The sequence below is a fragment of the Vanessa tameamea genome, chromosome 5 (assembly GCF_037043105.1).
Source record: "Vanessa tameamea isolate UH-Manoa-2023 chromosome 5, ilVanTame1 primary haplotype, whole genome shotgun sequence".
Lineage (NCBI taxonomy): Eukaryota > Metazoa > Arthropoda > Insecta > Lepidoptera > Nymphalidae > Vanessa > Vanessa tameamea.
The window spans coordinates 7,598,079-7,618,470 of NC_087313.1; the positions used below are offsets into that span (position 1 = coordinate 7,598,079).

Genomic DNA, 20,392 nt, shown 5'->3' on the forward strand with positions numbered 1-20,392 from the left:
GCATGCCAAATTTCAACTTTCTAGGTCACCTGGAAGTAGGTTATAGTTTTGACCTATAGGTCAGTCAGTGATAAAAATGACGATTTTTAGACGTTAATATCTAAATAACCGTTTGAGATGCGTTTATGAAATTTGGAACACATATGTATCTCGCGAGTCTCAATATATGAGCATTTGATATTTTGACAAGTTTTTGAGTTATGAGGTCAAAAGTGGCTCCAAATGGTTCGTGTAATATTACACACGGTGCTGCTCGCCAGTTCTGTTACTTGAACTTGTCTGACACGCTACCGCGTGTCTAGATAGACACTTCAGATTAAAACGAACAGCAGTACTTTACTTTATGTTCCCACAGATATGTATACAATCACAGTACATCTATGTAGAATGGGTATATTGAGTGTGGCACGCGACGATGAACTATACATACCCCCCTTTTGTGAGTGCTCGGCGCGAATGCCAATGGCGTTGCGTTTCAGTGCTGATATGTAATTTTAAAAAAATAAAATAAATTATAATCGCATAAGTATGTATTCGGTTAACGATGTAGTTTTGTAGAAATAACATGAAGTTATGCAAGCATAACTTCATATTGTGCATTTAGATTGGGTTTTATTTTCTTTTTTTTCTTATAAAAAAGATTAAGAATAGAAATTAGCTCTTTTTTGTGTTTACAGAAATAACTTACAACTCTTAATACATTCTTATGAGTAAAAAGAGAATCCAAACCACACTGACTTGTATATTTAATTAGGATTTATTTTCAATAGATTCTATTAATAACAGACTAAACTTTAGTATAATTTTTTGTTTGACTCAAAATACCTTTAAAAAAAAAACAGTGTAAAAAGCATCTAATCCTTAGTCCATCAATAATTAAATGTTTATATTTCACTAATTACTAAAACCTTCCATGAAATTTCCTTCCATTACTCTGAAAAGTTTTATGTATAACGGACACTATTTTGTTGGTTAGGTGACAATGTGTAGTTTGTTAGAAATAAATTATTTTATTTTTAACGAAAAAGTATATTGTTTCAGAAAAAATAATTCCTTACTAGATAGGAATAATTTTTACTCTTGAGGCTGGATCAGACAATTAATGGTATGTAGCAATAAATAAGAGAAAAAACATCATATTTTGTGTTTTATTGGACTAAGGTATTTCAAATAAAAAGTCATCAAATATATAATTTTCAATATGCACAGTTACATCTTTATACATGTAAATAATATAGTACATAACAAATAAATAATAAATAGTACCAAATTTTTAGGATTTATCCATTAATAAAATTATTGCAGTTTGGTGTGATAATTACATACACAGTGACTTGACTAAGTGCCGATTACTTAAGAGAACCTTATTGAATGAGAGTAATTTACAGCATCTAGAGTTGAATAGTTTAATTTGTAAGTTTGTTATTAATAAATAGTCATATCGATTAGTCTGACATGGCATTGATTTTTGTTAATGAACATAATCATGTATCCAATTATTATAATCATCACCCAACTAGCTTAACATTATAAACAATATAATATGGCATAATATGAATTGATAGTTCGATTTGAATTACATTTTCTTACAGAAATTAACATCTACAACATAAAACCTAAGCAATATTAACTTACTTATGAATAGTTGTCAATATCAAAACATTAATCCTATAGGTTATTGCTTAATAATATATAATCCTTAGTAGCTTGTATTGAAATTACAGTATTCAGTACAAAATGCCACGATTGTTAAAAGATAAGATTCTCGAATACGAAATTGTAAATTGTAATGTTTTGTGGATTGTCTTTTGAGCACATTATAATCTGTTACTATCACAAGTCTTTGAATTCTGAATGGCCAAAGCACATGATTGATTTTTTTTAATAAAATACTGGCATGTCCAAAGGGCAGTGTCGCATCACAGTAAAGGGGCGTTTATTTGCCCTCCATGCCCTGTCACTACCAATTGGCCATTCCGGGTTTATTCAGCGTCATAAAGTATATTTGACAAGATGAACCACCCTTTGCGGACGAGAAGAAAACTTTGTCATTGCGCTCACATAAAAATTTAAGCCGTTGGGCTTTTTTGTGCATAAATACGCCGTCAAGATGTCCACTCTCTACGGAGCGAATTTCGATAGCTTTATTGCCCCAACCCATTATTTGACCAGTACCAATGTAGGCTACAGATGTAGGCATTTCACCCCACTAAAATGAAATAAATAATATTTGTTATAGTAATTCTAAATATAATAAAAAACTATATATCATCATATTTGATTTTGAATTACTAAGTTACATACCTGCAACACTATATTTTTGCTAACTCTACCATAAGTGTTGACGTAGACGCCTTCATTATCATAACATAACAGTAGCTGCACTCCATTAGAATTAGGCAATGGAACGATGCAATGTGGAATTATCGCTCCTTGTGTCTGTTATAAAAAAACAATATTACATGTGCAATTCGTCATACATATTTTAGTGTTTACAATAAACGAATGGGGGTAAATTACTCGAAGTATAGTCATATTAAGAGACCAAAGTATGTTTTTGAGCCATAGATAAAATAATTAGAAGAATTTGTGCAAAAGTAAATTTCGACACAGTATACTAGTGATTATTTTTAATGTATTATCACTTACATGTTTCGGTATATAAATGTCATATACACTAGCAGTATCGAGATCAACAGCATGGAAACCATCCGCTGAACCATAGATTACTTTCAGTCTTGTACCTTCTTCAATAGTTAAATCAACTAATAAAGGCCTGGAAATACTTTTAAATTTAAACAGATTGTCTTAACAATTTTACATAAACTTATTTCACTTACATATTTTGATAAATATTTATCAAAATATGTAAGTGTATATATATAATTCCATATAATATGTAATTCCATAAAAAAAATTTAATCCATTATAATAATTAGTACAATTTTCAGTTCCGAATATCTACTAAGATTTAAGAAGTATAATATTTATACCTATGTTGCAATTCTCCAAAACTTTTGAAGGCCATAAATTTGTGATATGGTTTTGGAGCCCACGCGTAAATCTCGATAGAATCTTTAAGAGCAATGACGAGGAACTTGATCCGCTCATACTTGACTATACGGAAGTGAACTGCACCCTGTAATTCTCCAACGTTTATCCAACCATTTCTTCTTTCGACTTGCTACAAAAATAAAAAAAAATAATAGATTTGGAAACATTTGAAAGATTAAATTAAAAAAAAAAATCAAAAGTACTGACATCACTTAAGCCATCAGTGCGTAAAATCTTTGATTTCAACCAGCTCAAATAGTACACGCGTACGCGATTCTTCTTTCCAGATACAGTTATAAGAATATTTTGTCCTTCTAACACTTCCATTTGCTGGAAGCGGCGTCTTGAGATCAATTGATATACTTTTCCTTGACCAGAACGATCGAGTAACATCAAACCGTTTTCCGTTCCAATTAGCAGATTGACTCCTGTAGTAGATACATAAACAATGTAATTGCCAAAGTGAATGAAACATTAAAATTAGACATAAGTAAGTTTTGGGACATACCCCACAGCGCTGCGCATAGAATCTCAGAATTGAATCTCTTCTTGTATTTCCGTATTTCTGGCGTATCGGACGACAGATCGTGGCCCGTGGGCGTAACGTTGACGTTTACGTGACTCTCCCGACGGGAAGCGTTGCCCGAGCCGCCCGTCCCGCCGCTGCCTGTCGATCCCGCGCCGAAGCCGAACGTGAGGAACGAACGCTGCTTCTGTTGCAAGGGGAGGAACTGTTGATGGGAACCCACAGAGGAGTTCGAGGGAGAATGCTGAAGAGGGTGTGGAGAAGCGGCACCCGATACGAAAGATTTCGAAGGAGTAGACTGGACAGAGGATGGGAGTGGGTGGTGATGATGGTGAGGAGCAGGTGTGCCTCCTGCAATGGCTTGCCTATACTGGAAAAGAAAATACACTGAATTAAAACTTAAATAAACATAGCAAAATAATGATAGATTTACTTTTTTGAAATGTACATATATTTTTTATTTTGGTTTTACATCCGAAATTTTATGTTTTTGGTTAGTCAAAAAATCCACCTCCCATTTATTAGTTATCATCTCAATGATCGGAAAGTTATTTGCAGCGTTGCTAATATCTACAAAACATGTTTGACGAACCAGAATATAGAGGTATATAGTAATGTGTAGCAGGCAATGATTAAAATTGTTCAGATGAAATGTTGTCAACGTGTTTACATTTAATATGATTTTGATGTTGTGACACATTCAATAAGATTTTATAGCATTCAGTATGATCAGGAAATAATTTGAAAGAATGGAGGTTGTTTCGTAAAAAAATTTAATTCGAATAATTCTACTAGTAATTTTCTCAATACTTAAAGTGGATAAGGTAATTGCTCTAATAAAATCTTAGTTACTTTAAGATTTATCTTTAATACTGTGGTCATACTTGTAATCATTAAAATATATTTTAAGGTCAGACTAATAATAATATTTCTGTAATTCATCAACTGGCCCCATCGTACCACTGCTCTTGCGGTTATTAAGCTGGCTCAATATTTCTTCGAACTACCTTCAAGGCTAAAGACATGATCTAGCAGATGAATACACATGGAAGCTTTCTATAGTATGCATACATAGAGAAGAAGTGAGATGTTTATTTTAACAACATTCTATGATATGCTGTTTGAAGCATTCTTGTTGCTATACGGTTCGTACTTACGTAGTGATAACAGCAGTCTGCAAACCGGTCGCGGACCGTAGCTCCAGGGTGTTTGCATGATTGACAACCATTATCACATTAATACTATATACTAAAAGCTTGGCACCACATGTTGCTAGGACAGGGACTCCTAACACTTATTTATGTATTTAAGAAATTTGTTACTGACATTCATTTATTTTTTTACATTTAAAATTTTTATTATAACTTTCGCCTGTAACTCGTTTTTGAGGTTAGTTTTATATAGGTATAATATTTATGATATTAGCGACATTTTATCAATGTTAATTCTTGTTAAGCAAGCACCTCTTACGAAATAATGTTGGGAGCCCCGTATCATAAATAAATATGAAAATCGCGAGATGTTACACACAAAAACTTTAACATAAAGCACAGATTTAGTGAAATGGGTATCTGTTCTAAGTAGTGAATTGGCATAAATGTCCGCAATATACTAATATAATAATTTGCCTCTATATAAGGGTTTTGACTTGTAGGCAGTAATTTTATTATTATGAGGCTATTTCGAGATGGTATGCTAGATATATATATATAAGTAATTTTACAAATAGCTGGTCGGATTATTTGGAGATATTACCTCTTCGCTGGTGGATTTGTCGTGGCGTGGTGGAGTCGTGGGCTGACCCGCCTGGCTCAGTAGGTCGGGCAGCACAGAGCTGGTACGCGAACCATTGCCTTCGTTGTTGCCGCTCGAACGACCCTGGGTGCATTTCAAATTCGCATCACGTAACTTTTTAGTTTTTCATGTAAATAATGCTACGTGTTCATCGTTAAGATATATTTAAGTAAATAATTTAAAGAATTTAAGAAGGTACTTTTTGTTGTCATAAGCGTAAAAAAGTTAAGCCAATAATAATTTTGTATACAATTTTACTTTCGAAATCACCAATTACTGAAGGTCTAAATATTTATTAAGTTTACGACACTATTAAGGGCATTGATTATTTGTAACTACTATTAGCCACGTTCCGATGCAGCTGCTTGATGGCGTTCACTTTTATTAAATGTCTTGAGAATGTCTACGAAATTATCATATAGAACCATTATTTATATTTACATTTAGTTAACGATAACAGAACAAATGAAATCATATGGCTAACGCTTTTATGAGATAATAATTGATCCTTTTTTTTTCAACTGCAATATGGTTTACTCACAGTGCGATAGTAAGATATAATCCTAAAAAACATGTCTGAATTGATTCCACAATAATATTCCCGACACATGTTTGTCACAAACGTGATTATATCCTTCTATGAAATGTTAGCATAAATTAAGCGGAATTGAATTAATCCAGAATATTTAACAAACAAATATAACATTATATTTTGGATGAAACGGGACATCTCTTTCCGAACGACCGCGTTTTTTAGTTAAATAATACTTTTTTAATTGCACAAATGTAAGCCTAACAAAGTAATAAGTCAATACGGTTAAACGTCTGTTGCAATTCCATTAAAATATAAATTTCGCCGCGGAAAATTTGGTAGACTAAATTATACATAACTTAACATAGTTGGAGATTTCTGTAAGTCATTTATTGGAAAATTGTTTTTAAATTTTGTTGGCTCACTTATTAACGTAAATCGAAGCTGATCTCGTTACAAGTTGTTACAAAAAATTATATTCACAATCAACTTCGCCATTTCATAAATATAAAAATTAAGATTGTTATGTTAAAAAAATATAATTGGCGGATCCCAATGTTATACTTACGTGTGATAATGACACCGCGACAATAGCTTTACATTAACAACAATATAAATATCCAATAAATAACTAATTCTCAATGTACTTATAGTTAGTTTTTTTTTTAAACAATTGTATTACCAAAGAGATCCAGGCTAGTGTCACGGTGTCCGTGTATCTGCTAGTTATTGTTTTAACGTTGCAACAGCATAGCGTGACAAACACAAACACGGCAGCGTAAAAACATGCATGTAAATAAAAACACATTCACAAAACAGACGTTGAATATTCTTGTCAGCTTCGGTGAGAAGTCGTTAGGCGGTCATTCCTGATATTGTTAAATTTAAACTGTTTATGGCACAATTTACTTAATTCATCGACTGAGGACGCTTTGCGTATCTTGGCAGGAAGTCGGTATTCGCGCACAGATGTAAATTAATTAATGATTAGTTTGTGAGTACAAAATATCAAAGTTAGTTAGTTTAGTAAGAAGAAACTAGCTACTTATCGAATATACGAATAACCAATCTACGTAACCATTGAGTATTTTTCTACAGTCAATGTACCTACATCTCATATTAAACTAAACTACTATAACAGATACGTAAAATAATCTGTCACGCCAAAATGTAAGACGTGTGAGCAAATAAACAGTAAATACTAAAATATTTTCATCAAACTATTACAAACATTCATAAATATATATTTTTAGTATAGATATTTAATTAAAACGCTTTCAGTTCGACCATTCCCACACAAATCATTCGATCCACCACAGTCCACACCGATAGCTACACAATCACTTAAGGGACTTTATGATACAATACAGCATCGACAGGTTAGTTCAATACAACTATGTTAGATAATCATAGATTAGAACCCTCATACCAAACGTAAGTAAAAATATATTAATCAAACTATCCCGAGCAGTGTGAATTACCTGATCCTGTGCGATTACCGCTTCCTGCCCACTCGATATAATGTCTGTGTGCCGGTTTAATTGCGAATTCCTTCTGAATATAATATCGGATTCCGTCTTTTCTCTGCGGGGTCTGACGACGCTTTTGGCATCGGAGTCGCCGCCCCGCAGCGTGTCGGCGGTGAGGTCGGGCGTGCCCTTCTCGAACGAGGCGCTGCTCGTGAAACAGATACTCGTGGCCGGCGAGTCGCTGTTCACGCTGCTCTGGCGACTCGTACTGTTTCTTTCGTTGTCCTGCCTGATGAGCACCGCGACACTCTTCAGAGCGTCTATCGGGTTGTTTGCGGTAACTTTCTTCTCTGGAGATATTTTATCGCATATCTTTGAGTGGTTTTTTTGGGCTCTCTTTAAACTGTCGTTCATTTTAATAAAGTCTGTCAGAATCGGTTCCCCTGATGCCTGGGGTTTGTTGGATTGTTTACGCGAGTGATTGAATATTCCGCTAGATCTCAGTTGTTTGCTAGCTCCAATTTGAGCTTCATGTTTCGGATAGTAGATAGCAGAATGTCGTGTGCTGGACAGTGGGAACAAGTCAGAGTTCTCTCTTCTGAATCCTCTGAAGAACCTGTTTGGGGCATTCAGGTCGGCATCTTGCTCCTTCTTGTACTTAAGTATGTCAGATAACTTTTCTTGAGTAGTTTTGTCGACCGGTTTTTGGAACAACTGTTTGTGGCGGGAGGGCGGTGTCGCAATAGCTTTGTATTTAACCCACGCATCTTCCATTTCAATACGAGATTGGCGTTGGAGTTGCGCGCGTTTGAGTTCAGACTCTTTTGTCGGATCTTGCTTTTCTTCTTTGACGTCAGTATTTTTCGAAGGAAAAAATCTGGCAAAGTCCCAATCCTTTAGCAGAACGGCTTCATCGATGTCCGACTGTCTTTTATCGTTTTCATTCTCCCTCTGATGTTTTCCGAACATGTTCAGTATAAAAAGTGCACATAAATAAAGAGAACAAAGATATGTATTACAATTCTAATAGTATTCGTAATCGCTCACCAATCTTACTTTGGCGTGAGATATGGTAAATGCAAGACCCCACCATCACTGAGACTAACGCTCACACGTTAGGTGAGAATATTCATGGTCAGAAATTAAATGGGACCAAGCAATACAAATTATTCAAACGAAAACAATAAGATATTGCAAAAATTAACATAACACATTGATCATTTACAAACCGTTATTGATTGATCCTCGTGGTCCAAAACGAAAATGTTTATTCATATATGATTCGCAACTCACGCGGGTAGGAATCAGTCGACCGCAAGGAATATACGAATATGCAAGCACGAAATGAACATTTTCCTTTTCGACCGCCTTAGTCTAGTATGCAAATAGTTAACACAGAACACCGACACACACTGGGCGGCACTCACCCGCTTGACGAGCGTGCGGTCGGCGTGCGGGTCGTCGTCGTCGGGCGTGGGCGGCAGCGGGCGCGTGGGCGCGCAGCCGCCGCAGCCGTCCTCCGACACCGCGCTCAGGCCCGGCCTGTAGCAGAACTCGGGACTGACGGGCAACCGAAACAAAGGGGAGCGAACCAAGGGGAGTAGATGGAGGGCGAAATTAAAATAATGCGCAACATAAAAGAAAAGAAAGGAAAACGTGAGATTAGTCGTTTGCTACGTCATCTAGGATGAGGTACAAATTAAATTTACGTCTAAGATAAATAAAGAAATTACACTCAAAGCGAAACGATGACATCGATGAAATTCGTATGTTTGGTCGTCTCATTGATTTCGAAGAAACTTTCGATACCTTCGTTCCGACGGCCACTCGGTCCGTATGATACAACGAATGAAAAATTAACCGGATGACCTATAGCCGAGTGATGACAATTGGTTAATTCGAAAGGCACGCGTGTACGAGTGAGTGGCGTGTGGTGCTCACAGCGGCTTGGGCGGGTCGCTGGCCAGCAGCGTGCCGTCGTTGCGCACGCGGCCGCCGCTCTCCTCCGCCTCGCTGTCGCTGTCCGACTCCTCGAACGTGGGCTCGGGCGCGGCGCGCTCCACGGGCGGGCCTGGGGGGGGGCGCGCTACGTCAGATTATTGGTGTCCTCGACATGCCTGTGGCCGGTATGGACCGCTTCGAACGGCTCGCAGCACGCGCACGCGCACGTGCACGTGCACGCGCACGCTACTAGAACGCACGCCGGTCTTCGCCGGTTCGGGTGAGGCGCAAGTCAAAATCAAAATATACTTTATTCAAGTAGGCTTTTACAAGCACTTTTGAATCGTCATTTAACAAACTATATTAAGTGAAGCTACCATCGGTTCGGAATGTAGATTCTACCGAGAAGAACCGGCAAGAAAATCAGTAATTACTCTTTAGTTAAATACAATTATATATGTATGTTATGAAGTGGTGGTATGAATACTGTGAAACGAGCTAAATGTATTATTTTACAGTTTGAAAAAAAAAGTATACATATATTTTTTAAGGTAGGTTATACTTACACAGCAAATACAAACAGATAAAAATGCATTGGTAAGTAAGTATAATTTTTTAAAGTACAATTCCTGCTGCTTACAAAAAAATAGAATATTAAAATTGAATAAAATCTCTTTCCAATAAGATTTTTCGTACGATTTTTCATTTTAAAATGAATTTCTTTAGCAAATATGTTGCAAAGATTTAATATAACATAACTTTGTCTAACCATGTCTAATATCAACTTATGAGCATGCTCAGATGTGTTAAAAATAATATGATGATAATGAATATACTTTTTTATTACTGAGTTTAAAATATTTTTTTTCGAACACTTGTTATTCGTTTTTTATATTCATAATGCGACGGTGTAGCTGTGTGTTTGTGCTAATCATACACGAAGGCGTGTTCCTCCCCGTTAAATTATAACAAATATTATCTTATTTTAATTATTATATTTTTTTTCGCTATCTTTATGCTGTATCTAAATTCTAAGAGGTTGTTTGTATCTGTTCTATAAAAGACTGACCTTGGCCGTTAGTTGGTGCTCGCGGGGGTCGATTTGGTGGTTCATTGCCCGAAACTACGCCGAGCTCGTTTAGCTGCGCTGCTAACTTATCTAAGTCCTGAAAATACATCATAGAATCGTCACTATCGATTATATTATAAATTACACTTTTGTAATTTATTCGAAGCAGCAAATATAAACCTACCTCTGGCCTTCGAGGTGGAAGCTGCAGTCAATTTATCGGATGTGCAAAGAAAAACAGCGTGACATGAAAACAAAAACACAAGCTAATAAAATAAAAAGTTCACAAATATGATAAAAAGGCGAAAGAACATGCATTACATTTCATTAATGATTTTGTTTCATATTAAAAATACACGTTTCTTCTTAATTTTCTCATTATATTGCTCAGATAAAATTTCTTTATTAAATTTTACAGAAAAAAATATTCATATAATAATGAAAACTCGAAAAGTTATTTTTTATTAATTGTGTTACTAGTAGGTATACATTATACTCCGATTTAAGATAAAATAACAAAAAAAAAAAAATTAGTAATATGCTGCAAAAGCAAAAATAAAATCTATATACATTGGTATAAAATATTAAACATACATTTTAAAGAAGATATTTATGTTTAAATTTTACTTGAATATAAATCAAACTTTATGCGATGAGATTTTAAGTTAGATTGTAAATTAAATAAGGAACAATAATAGACAAGAAGAATTTTGACAGGCAAAATTACCCACTTTTGAATACTCATGCTAGTGTTGAATTTTCTTCTTAGGTTTACAATATAATTTTAATTCAGTAAGTTCAGATGGTAAAATAATTACCATATAGTCTTTATTTTACCATCTGAACTTAAGATTGTTATTTCTTATATAAATAAATTTAGTACAAACTAATTTGAAAGTTATCGAATAGTGCTTTACATGTTCCACAAAGATAGTCTCATGATTTCAATGCCTCTTAATATATAGTTCATATAATTGATTTCTACCCCTATAATTGCCAAGAAGCCCAATCACTAAACTTAAATTTTTAATTTTCATGTTATGTATATTTTAATTTCTTTAAAGAAAGATGTATAAAGTTAATCTGGATCCTGTGTCGTCAATTCTATGTTAGGTATTTTAGACCACTAAAATATGCTTAAAACAATTAATTATTTTAACTGTTATAGCTCTACATATAATTAATTAAGTTTATGTTATCAATCATGACCAGATAGCATTTAATTGTATTTGTAAAAACTATAAAATTTTTACAAACACAATTAAACTTTCATAAAATGCTAATTATTAAAACTAAAGAAAAATATCAAATAACTAACAACTCAAATCGATATGTATAAATAGTTATAGACGCCGAAAAAATAATAAAAAAAATTCAGACAATAGCTGATTGACTAGTTGTAAAACGGGACGTACCATGGGCTTGAATATGTGATGAGAGCCGCGCTGCGGAGGCTGCGGGCCGCCTGCGGGCGGGGTGCCGTTGTTGGAGCCCGAGCTGTTAGACGAACCCGAGGACTTCGGCGTCGGCGGCAGTGGCCTGCGCGCCAGAGTTCATTCTACTGTTAAAGCTTCTGGACGAAAACTTATAACTATTTTGTTGCTTTGTTTGTGACGTAATACCAATGAACATTTTTGGGAAATCATAGTAAATTGAGATGTATTTTTTGAAATATTTGAATTGTTAATATAACTAAAATAAATATAACATAACGTACATTGCTTTAATAATTACCTATATCTATTTGGCTGTTGTGCCTGTGGGTCTGGCACAACAATCAGTCTTTGTGGAATGGTTGGCCGCGCTGGCGGGCCAGGTTCTATTGCAAAGTAAAAAATGAAAAAAAATAGTTATTTGTCTAGTAGCTTTCATTACATATACAAAATATATAGTCTAATCCAATTGAAGGATAATAAGGCAAATAAACAACTTTGACTGTGAATGTCATTTATTAGGAGATGACAAGATTTTAACAAGTCGGGATAAAAGATTCAACTCAATCATTCAATAATATTGTAAATATCTATGTGTTAATTAACTAATGATACATTTTTAATTATTTATTTGGTTTTTTATTCATAAACAAAACTTTTTGATAGATATTAATGGATAACTCGATTACAATGATACTAAAAATTGTGTCTTACTCTTGTAAATCGCATGGAAAAAGTACAATGTACATATATCAAAGCTTTGTTTATCTCTTACCTTATTTCTCCTTCCATTGGAAAATTCCATTAACAAGATCAAATTGACCTAAGTGATTGTTGGGGTTCATATGGCTTAAACAGCATCATATTGAGAGTATGACACCTACCTGGTATTTCCTCACGTTCTTCACGTTTGCTGTTGCGTTTAGGCGGCGGTTGAGGTTGATGCGCTTCTGCAGCAGCGCTAAAAAATAAAATTAAAGCTGAGTATGAATGAATTTTATCGATATAATATGTAACTTAAGGATAGCACATAGCTCAAGCGACACCGACCGGCCCTCCTGTATCTGCTGGAAGTTCCTGCGCAGCGTGTCTCCGCCCTGGTGCGCGGCGGCGTTGTGCACGATGGACGAAGGCTCGCCCGCCACCGCGTTGTCCTCCTCCTCCCCCTCCGAGCCCGAGTACTTGTAGTCCTCCCGCACGGAATTGTCCTGCTTTCTCTTCTTGCATCTATCTATGTGGTCTTTTAGTTGTATCCTCACCTGCCTCTCCGTCGGTTGATCTCTGTGAGAAATAGAAAACCATAATTTATATGAATGTAATCTTTTGATTTAGATTAGGAGTCTAATCCGCGCAACTCTCCTACAGATTTGTCTGAGATTACCTTGAAAAATTTAATAAGATAACTAACGAAATATAAAAAATAAAGGATAAATTTAACATACAAATAATAACAAATAAAACACATTCACAATTACACTTTCATAAAAAAACACATACATACCACACTAGAAAATGTAATAAACTAGAACTTCCAAAAACCAGAACCAACTATGGAAAGAAAAACATTTTATTTGAAGGAGTTCAAATTTATAATAAATAATCAGACTTAATCATTAATAGCAAGAGTTTTCCTATATTCAAAAATCGTGTAATGGAATATGTGCAAAATAATTTATAAGTTAATGTAACCCCTACCTAAACATGTTTGTGTAACATAACTACCCGCAACATTTTATTTTACTGTATATAATTCATAAGGCAGACTTTTAAATGTACCCTCAAGCAAAATTATTGTAATTTCTTATTATGAGTGAACTTTTGTGTTCTTTATGAGAAATAAATGTCTTTAAACCGATATATAACTCAATTCGTACCTTGGTAGATCATGATATTTTTAATTTTGATTAATGTTCCAACTTTCTATTAATTTACAGATAATTTTAATGAAACTTCTTATTTTATTTTTTTATTTACGACAAAATAAAGTAAAAATTGTTTATATGTTCCTTCAATAAGTTAAGATGAACAATATTGACATTCAATATATAGAAAAAGTTATAAATAGAAAAAGCAGTGTTTTTTATTTTATCTTTAAATACTTTCTTCTAGATAATACTCACCTTATGAATGAATGCTTGAGGAGTTGCTCGGTATAAGGACGTTGATGGTAGTCTTTTACAAGTACAGTCTCAATAAAACTATGAAATTTTTTTGCCCACTTCTTTGACTTTAAGCGTGGTGGTGGGTTTCTAAAAAAAATATTATCTTGTTATAGATTCGTTGTATAAAAATATTAAATTTTACGACTTATATAAGTACAATATTATAAAATCAATGGAAAGCAATAAATTATAAATAACTACCTTGGAATGAGGAAAAGAGCTCTCATAGGATGAAGATCGCATAGAGGTGGTTGACTCTCAGCCATCTCAAGTGCAGTGATACCGAGAGACCAGAGGTCAGAGCGATTATCGTACGTAGCCTCGGGGTTCTCGTCACATGCGATCACTTCCGGCGCCATCCAATATGGAGTACCGATGAATGTATTTCTCCTGCCGATTGTCCTATCGAGTTGTGCAGATACTCCAAAGTCAACTACGAGAAGAAAAAAAAATTATTATCACAAAAAATATTTAAAATTTTCCCTCAAGGATAGCTTCAAATAAAAACTTAACAATGTCTAATAATAAAAAATTGAGATGGAACCATATTTAAGTTATGCTGAACTTAATGCAAAAAGTATAAATAAAATTCATTCATAAACAAAAACTGATACCCAACATATGTACAAAAGTGTGTAATAATATTATAAATACAATGTGTAAATAATATTACAAAATTATCTTTATTTGTCTTTCACAGCCAAAACACAGAATTTGATGAATTTTGATATTTAACAAGCTTGAACTCCATGGTTTTTTATGCAAAACACTTGGCTACCCACCGCTAAAACGAGAGCGAAGCCACAGGTGACAACTAGTAGTATATAAACAAATTGAGAACAGGAAAGGAACATAAAAGGTTGATTTAATATACAATATAATAACGGCCAAATTTTCACTAAAAAAATAAAAGGTTTTTGAGTGTTTCTTTATATACCCTCGTAGTAGGGTTATCTTATAATGTAGACATTCAATTCAAAATAATTATTTCATAATAAATATTATTTTATATAACTATGTATCATAAATTCGAATCAATCGAAACTTTTCGGGTTTTGTAAGCACAACCACGCTTGGCTGAATTTTAATATACAAAAGGTGATCTCATTGGTATATAAACAATAAACTGTAATTAAATATTAAAATGTTATATAAGAAAATAATTTGTTATTCAAATTTTTTAAAACTGTATATCAAATGATGTCATTTTAGCTTTTAGCAGGCAATATCTAATAATCAATGTTCAAATAGTTCACTATCACAATTTCACATGAAATGAATGAAACATATTGCAATAATCAGTTCTTATAGAAATGTCACAATTGTACAAGATACATGTTCTGTTCATAAATTGCATGATGTACACTAATTAGCAGCGGTATTCAGACCAAAGATAATATATTAAGTGAAACATGAGTATGCATTATATTATATAAAGCTACTCAAAATATAATCTAATGATGTAAATTTATTTTTAGCCATATAACAAATTCAAGCTGTTCTTTAAAACCTTTATATTAGTCAGAAAAAATGTTTAAAATGAGATTATAAAATTATTCATAATTTTTTACCATTTATAATATGTATATCTGTGTTCATCATTTTTAATTATTTATTTTTCAACTTATGTAGCAAAGTTTTTATTTAATAATTTACACAATTTTTTGAAATGATGACTCATATGGGTTAGGATGACTTATCAATAGCAGTTTTTATTTCAAAGTACATGATATATATTTTACTTACCAAGCTTAACTTCAGCATTATCAGTGAGTAGTACATTCTGTCCCTTAATGTCACGGTGTATCACTTTATTGGAGTGCAAATAGCTAAGACCTCTTAGGATCTCCCTGCAAATATACGAAATCCATTCTTCTTTCAATGACTGCCCCTTGGTTGATTTGACTAAGTCTGTCACTGAACCTAAAATTACATCCCATGTTTTAACATAGTGAAAGTAGATTAAAAAATAATTTAGCTTATATACAAATCATACAAACGACAGAATATCTTTTTTATATAAGGAGGATTTTTCAAGTCAGTTACAAGTGAACAAACAAAATTGTGATGATTGTGATTTCTATAGAGAAAAAAAAAGCAGGAACTTCACCAGTAAGTTATTTTAATCAATTAAGTATGTACTAAAAAGATATAAATGATTCACATCTAAATATGTTAATCTTCATTAAAGTACAATGAATACTAATTGCAAAATAAAAAATTTTTTTTTGTTACACAATTGAGTCCTATATTGCTAATTTTTATATTTTAAAATCAATTTAAGAAATATAGATACATTTTTATTTAGTTATTCTTCAACATTAAAAGGAACTATCACAAAGAATAATTGTATCCATGAGCCGTTAAACAGGCATCTTATTAGTTTAGTTAGAGGTTGTTAACCATGTCATATAATTAAAAGCAATAAAAACTGAACTGACTGTATTATTTCAAGCTGTTTCTCAATGAGCTTGATAATTATAATTAACTTTATTAGATGAGATTATGGTTAAGAAACGAAATACACTTTGCATAACAGACCCTAACAAAATAATTTTTGAAATTGAGTATATTACATACTCAATTTCAAAAATTATTTTATGAAGTGGTCAACCAATAATTTTAAGTAATTAAATAAGTTTTTTTTTTATTTAAAGTTCATATTGTACTTACCAGCACCACAATACTCCATGACCAACCAAAGCTGATCATCCTTTCCCGGAGGACTCTTTTTAATAAATGCACCATAATAAGTTGCAATGTTTCGGTGATTAGAATACTTTTTGAGGACATTGATCTCAAGCTTTATCTCTTCCTCTTCATCCTGTGTGACATCCATAACTTTGATGGCAGCAAGCTGTCCAGTTTTTGTGTGCCGACCCTATAATATACATATATAAAATGAAAAAGTTGATGAACATAATGTAAATACTACTACATAAATAGTATAGGAAGTTGTAATTTTTTTTTTAAACTTATATTTTAATTAATATTTTTTATAAGCAATAACCCATTATCATAATTATATGTAGTATCTAGACTGATAGCAGAAGTATGAGATTACATTATTTTGAAGTAGATAGGTTTAAATGTTAATCTTCATTTTTTTTAAAAATAATTTGTAATTTGGTAAATTTCAGTAATACTAATTTTCAATAAAAACAATTCAATGACATTTTGATGTACTTAGCAGATAATTTTTAGTTAGTGTATAGTAATTTAAGAATATGTCAGTTTTATTGGAGGCTGGCAGATGAAAATTAATTCTGTTCATTGACACTAATAGCTCCTCTTAAATTGTAAAGTTCAAAGTATAAAAGTAACATAATTTTCATCATTAAGGTTCAATTTACGGATGATACTTATGTATTTAACTGATTTATATTTATAGGTCAGATAAATTTGAGAATTGTGGTCATTATATTAGTGATTATTTACTATTTATTGAGATTAATATACATACCTTATATACTTGTCCATAGGTGCCATTGCCTACAACTTCTATAAGTTCAAATATACCAGCCGGGTCCTGAAACCAAGCATTCACAAGGAATGTATAGATAAAAGCTAATTATAATCCTTATTGAACCCTAACTATGATTCACGCCCTGTGAGATCATTGCTCCCTGATATATATTTTTTTAATCAAGAGTAGCCTTTTTACAGGCATTTATAGAGATGGCCAAAAATGTTAAAGTTCAAGAGTTTACCTTTAGCGCACTGAGGTCAATGTCGTCCAATGAACAATTTACAGACGGTGCCAGTTGATGCGCCATTTTGAGTATATTGTCACACACGAAGACAAAGCACGAGAACCTTACATCAATACAAAAAGTAAATAAGAACCCTTAGATTACAACATTGGGATAGAAACTGCCAGGATTTTATTATTTCACGTATGAATGATTTATAAAACACATTGTTTACAATTAAAATTACAGTAAATTACAGATACACAATTTATATGCCGCACACACACCCGGCAGGGATGCCAGTGTATGAAATCACAATCTACCATTTGTATCAAAATTCCTACTATAGATTATACAAAACATATATCGTAAAACATAGACTACCGAAAATTATTTCTGAAAAACTACTACTTCATTTCAAATTTAATGTAAAAATAAAAATACCGTATTGTAATAATAAAAAAACGTTATGTTAAAGTTATAACTTTTGTAATTAGTTTTTGTTGACATACCTAAATTTAATAGCAAAATTTGAAAAAATAAAGTTATCACGATATACTCATTATATTTAATACATTCCTAATATGTAATATGATTTATATTATATTGTTTCATATAATTATGAATACTTCAATAGGAATGTTGTATTGTAAAATATTGTAGGCAATTGATTCATTTGTATACATAAATAATTAAGTCGAAATATTACTTTAAAAAATTTACTTTTGAATTTTTAAACATAACTTTGTGTTACTAAAGTAAAATTTAAACTAAGAATAATTGATGTGAATTTTCTGTCTGTTAGCTTTTTACGAATAAGACATTAAGCCGATTTTGATGAATTATGGTATGGATATAGCCTGAACCTATAAAGAGGGAAATGTGAAGGACATAAACTACTTTTTATAAAATCTGTAGGTAGCGTTGAAATACCTATTTTATTACAAAATTCAATTTGAAATGTCCACTAGAATGATCGTGATAATCTCCTCCAGACGGATATCGACTGCCTTCTCGGCATCGGACGGATATAGGCTATAGAGTACAGACGTTAACTCTAGTATATGTGAAATTAAAATGAACATGTGTGTATGAGTACAGATGCACTCTCAATTATCTTACTCTCATAGTCCTATGTGATGGCAATCTGTCACAAAGGATCACTAACGTATACCTTTTTTTCTAAATTTAGTTATTACTGAATATTTTTAGGGAAAAAACTTTTATTAGGGTAGGACAAATCCTAGTTCGAAAACTCGAGTCCTCAATAGATCAATAAGGCAGTTTGTTAATTAAAGTATATTGTTCTAGGAAAGCCTTCCTAGAACGTAGCATTAAAACTTAATGATATTTAAGTTGCAAAAAACTATAATTTACATTTTGGTATGAACGCACAAAAATCTTCTTCATAGTATAATCTGAGTTTGATTAGGCCGGCGTAAACTTCAAACTTTTCATTTACCGCCCTTTTTCGTTTATTATAAATATTAAAAAAGAAAAATATTATTTAAAAAATTAATAAGGTTTTTTTTTATCCCTTAGGTGAATAATTTTATTTAGTTGATCTTTAAAGACATAGATATGTTATTTATTCAAGAAATGCGAGATAAAAGCAACAGTCTCTAATATACTTACATCTACATATAATGATAATATACACATCTTTCGAAAAATACAGACCTAGTCGAACACTACGTATATAGATTTCCAAGAACTGGTCTCATTACAATAACTTGCAAATGTCAATTCATTTTATAAATAATAGTAATAATATGTAAATTAAAATAAAATTTATTATATTTCATTTTGATTAATTGTGTTTGAAATTAATAATTTAAATAAAAAAAGATTTTATAAGAGCCGATGGTTCAGTGGAGCGAGTACATCAATTTGAGCGAAGGTCGCGGGTTTAAGTGCGATGAAGAAAATGTTGAGAAACCGGCTTGTGTTGGAAGAAATTTTAAGCCACGTATGTCTACGTCAATCCAAGAATAACGTGGTAAATTGAGATATGTATTTTATTCTTTTTTTGACAGAAAAACAACCTGACTTTAAACAACAGTGGAAAATTTATGAGGTTACAACTATATTTAGCAAAATTAACTTTAACATAAATATTGCAATGATAATGATAAATGTTGAATTGAGATAATTTAATGTACTCGTGATACATCTTATATCATCAATATCAACATGAATTAAGTATAGTACGTTTTAAATGCTTAATACTAAATTATAGCTTTATTTTTTTGTCTTGCAAATTACTAGACCCCACGGTTGAACCATTTTTTTTTATCTTATAGGTGGCAAACGAGCAAGATGCTCACCAAAAATCATAGTGACTACCACCGCCCATGGACATCTGCAACACTGGGGGGCTTGTAGGTGCGTTTCCGGCCTTTAAGAAATGAGTACGCTCTTTTCTTGAAGGTTCCTAAGTCGTATCGGTTCGGAAAAACTGCCGGTGAAAGCTGGTTCCACAGAGTGGTTGTGCGAGGCTTAAAAATCGCGCTGTTGTGGATTTTCGGACATCTAGGTGGTGCGGGTGAAACATAATCTATACTAATATTACCTAAAGTAAGGTAACCCTGCCCGATTGTTTGTCTGTCTGTTGCTCTTTCACAGTTTTATTGTTTCTCTTTTTATAGTAATAAATAAAATTGCGTTACGAAAAAAATTCTTTAGGAAGTTATAAAAGAGCAAAGTGGCCTCAAGATGTG

The 20,392-nt window shown here is 32.7% G+C and overlaps 1 protein-coding gene across 4 annotated transcripts; it reads right to left on the bottom strand.

The window, feature by feature from the left end:
• Positions 1-1,134: 1,134 nt before the first annotated feature.
• LOC113392801 (serine/threonine-protein kinase mig-15) lies at positions 1,135-17,990 on the bottom strand. Of its 4 annotated transcripts, none has more exons than XM_026629393.2 (22): positions 17,691-17,990; positions 17,444-17,509; positions 16,654-16,861; positions 15,727-15,903; positions 14,182-14,413; positions 13,939-14,067; positions 12,869-13,099; positions 12,703-12,779; positions 12,120-12,204; positions 11,801-11,924; positions 10,570-10,590; positions 10,386-10,482; positions 9,317-9,446; positions 8,803-8,917; positions 7,388-8,326; positions 5,336-5,458; positions 3,563-3,767; positions 3,262-3,482; positions 2,994-3,184; positions 2,650-2,776; positions 2,305-2,439; positions 1,135-2,209 (listed from the first exon to the last, which is right to left on the bottom strand). In XM_026629393.2, exons 1-22 carry the CDS (start codon positions 17,754-17,756, stop codon positions 1,961-1,963), a joined length of 3,948 nt encoding a protein of 1,315 aa, XP_026485178.2. In that variant the 5' UTR covers positions 17,757-17,990; the 3' UTR covers positions 1,135-1,960. The 4 variants fall into 4 exon arrangements, with proteins under 4 accessions (XP_026485178.2, XP_026485177.2, XP_026485180.2 ...); XM_026629392.2 differs by having other exon boundaries at positions 3,563-3,950; XM_026629395.2 differs by lacking the exon at positions 7,388-8,326 and having other exon boundaries at positions 17,691-17,988.
• Between the last annotated feature and the right edge of the window lie 2,402 nt (positions 17,991-20,392).

Bases quoted from the DNA above. Each gene is read 5' to 3' on its own strand.
- LOC113392801 (XM_026629392.2), bottom strand. From the start codon at position 17,756: ATGGCGCATCAACTGGCACCGTCTGTAAATTGTTCATTGGACGACATT. The intron at 15,904-16,653 runs GTAAGTACAATA...ATGTAATTTTAG, and splicing joins CATGGAGTATTGTGGTGCTG to GTTCAGTGACAGACTTAGTC. The intron at 2,210-2,304 runs GTATGTAACTTA...ATTTCATTTTAG, and splicing joins GCAAAAATATAGTGTTGCAG to TGGGGTGAAATGCCTACATC.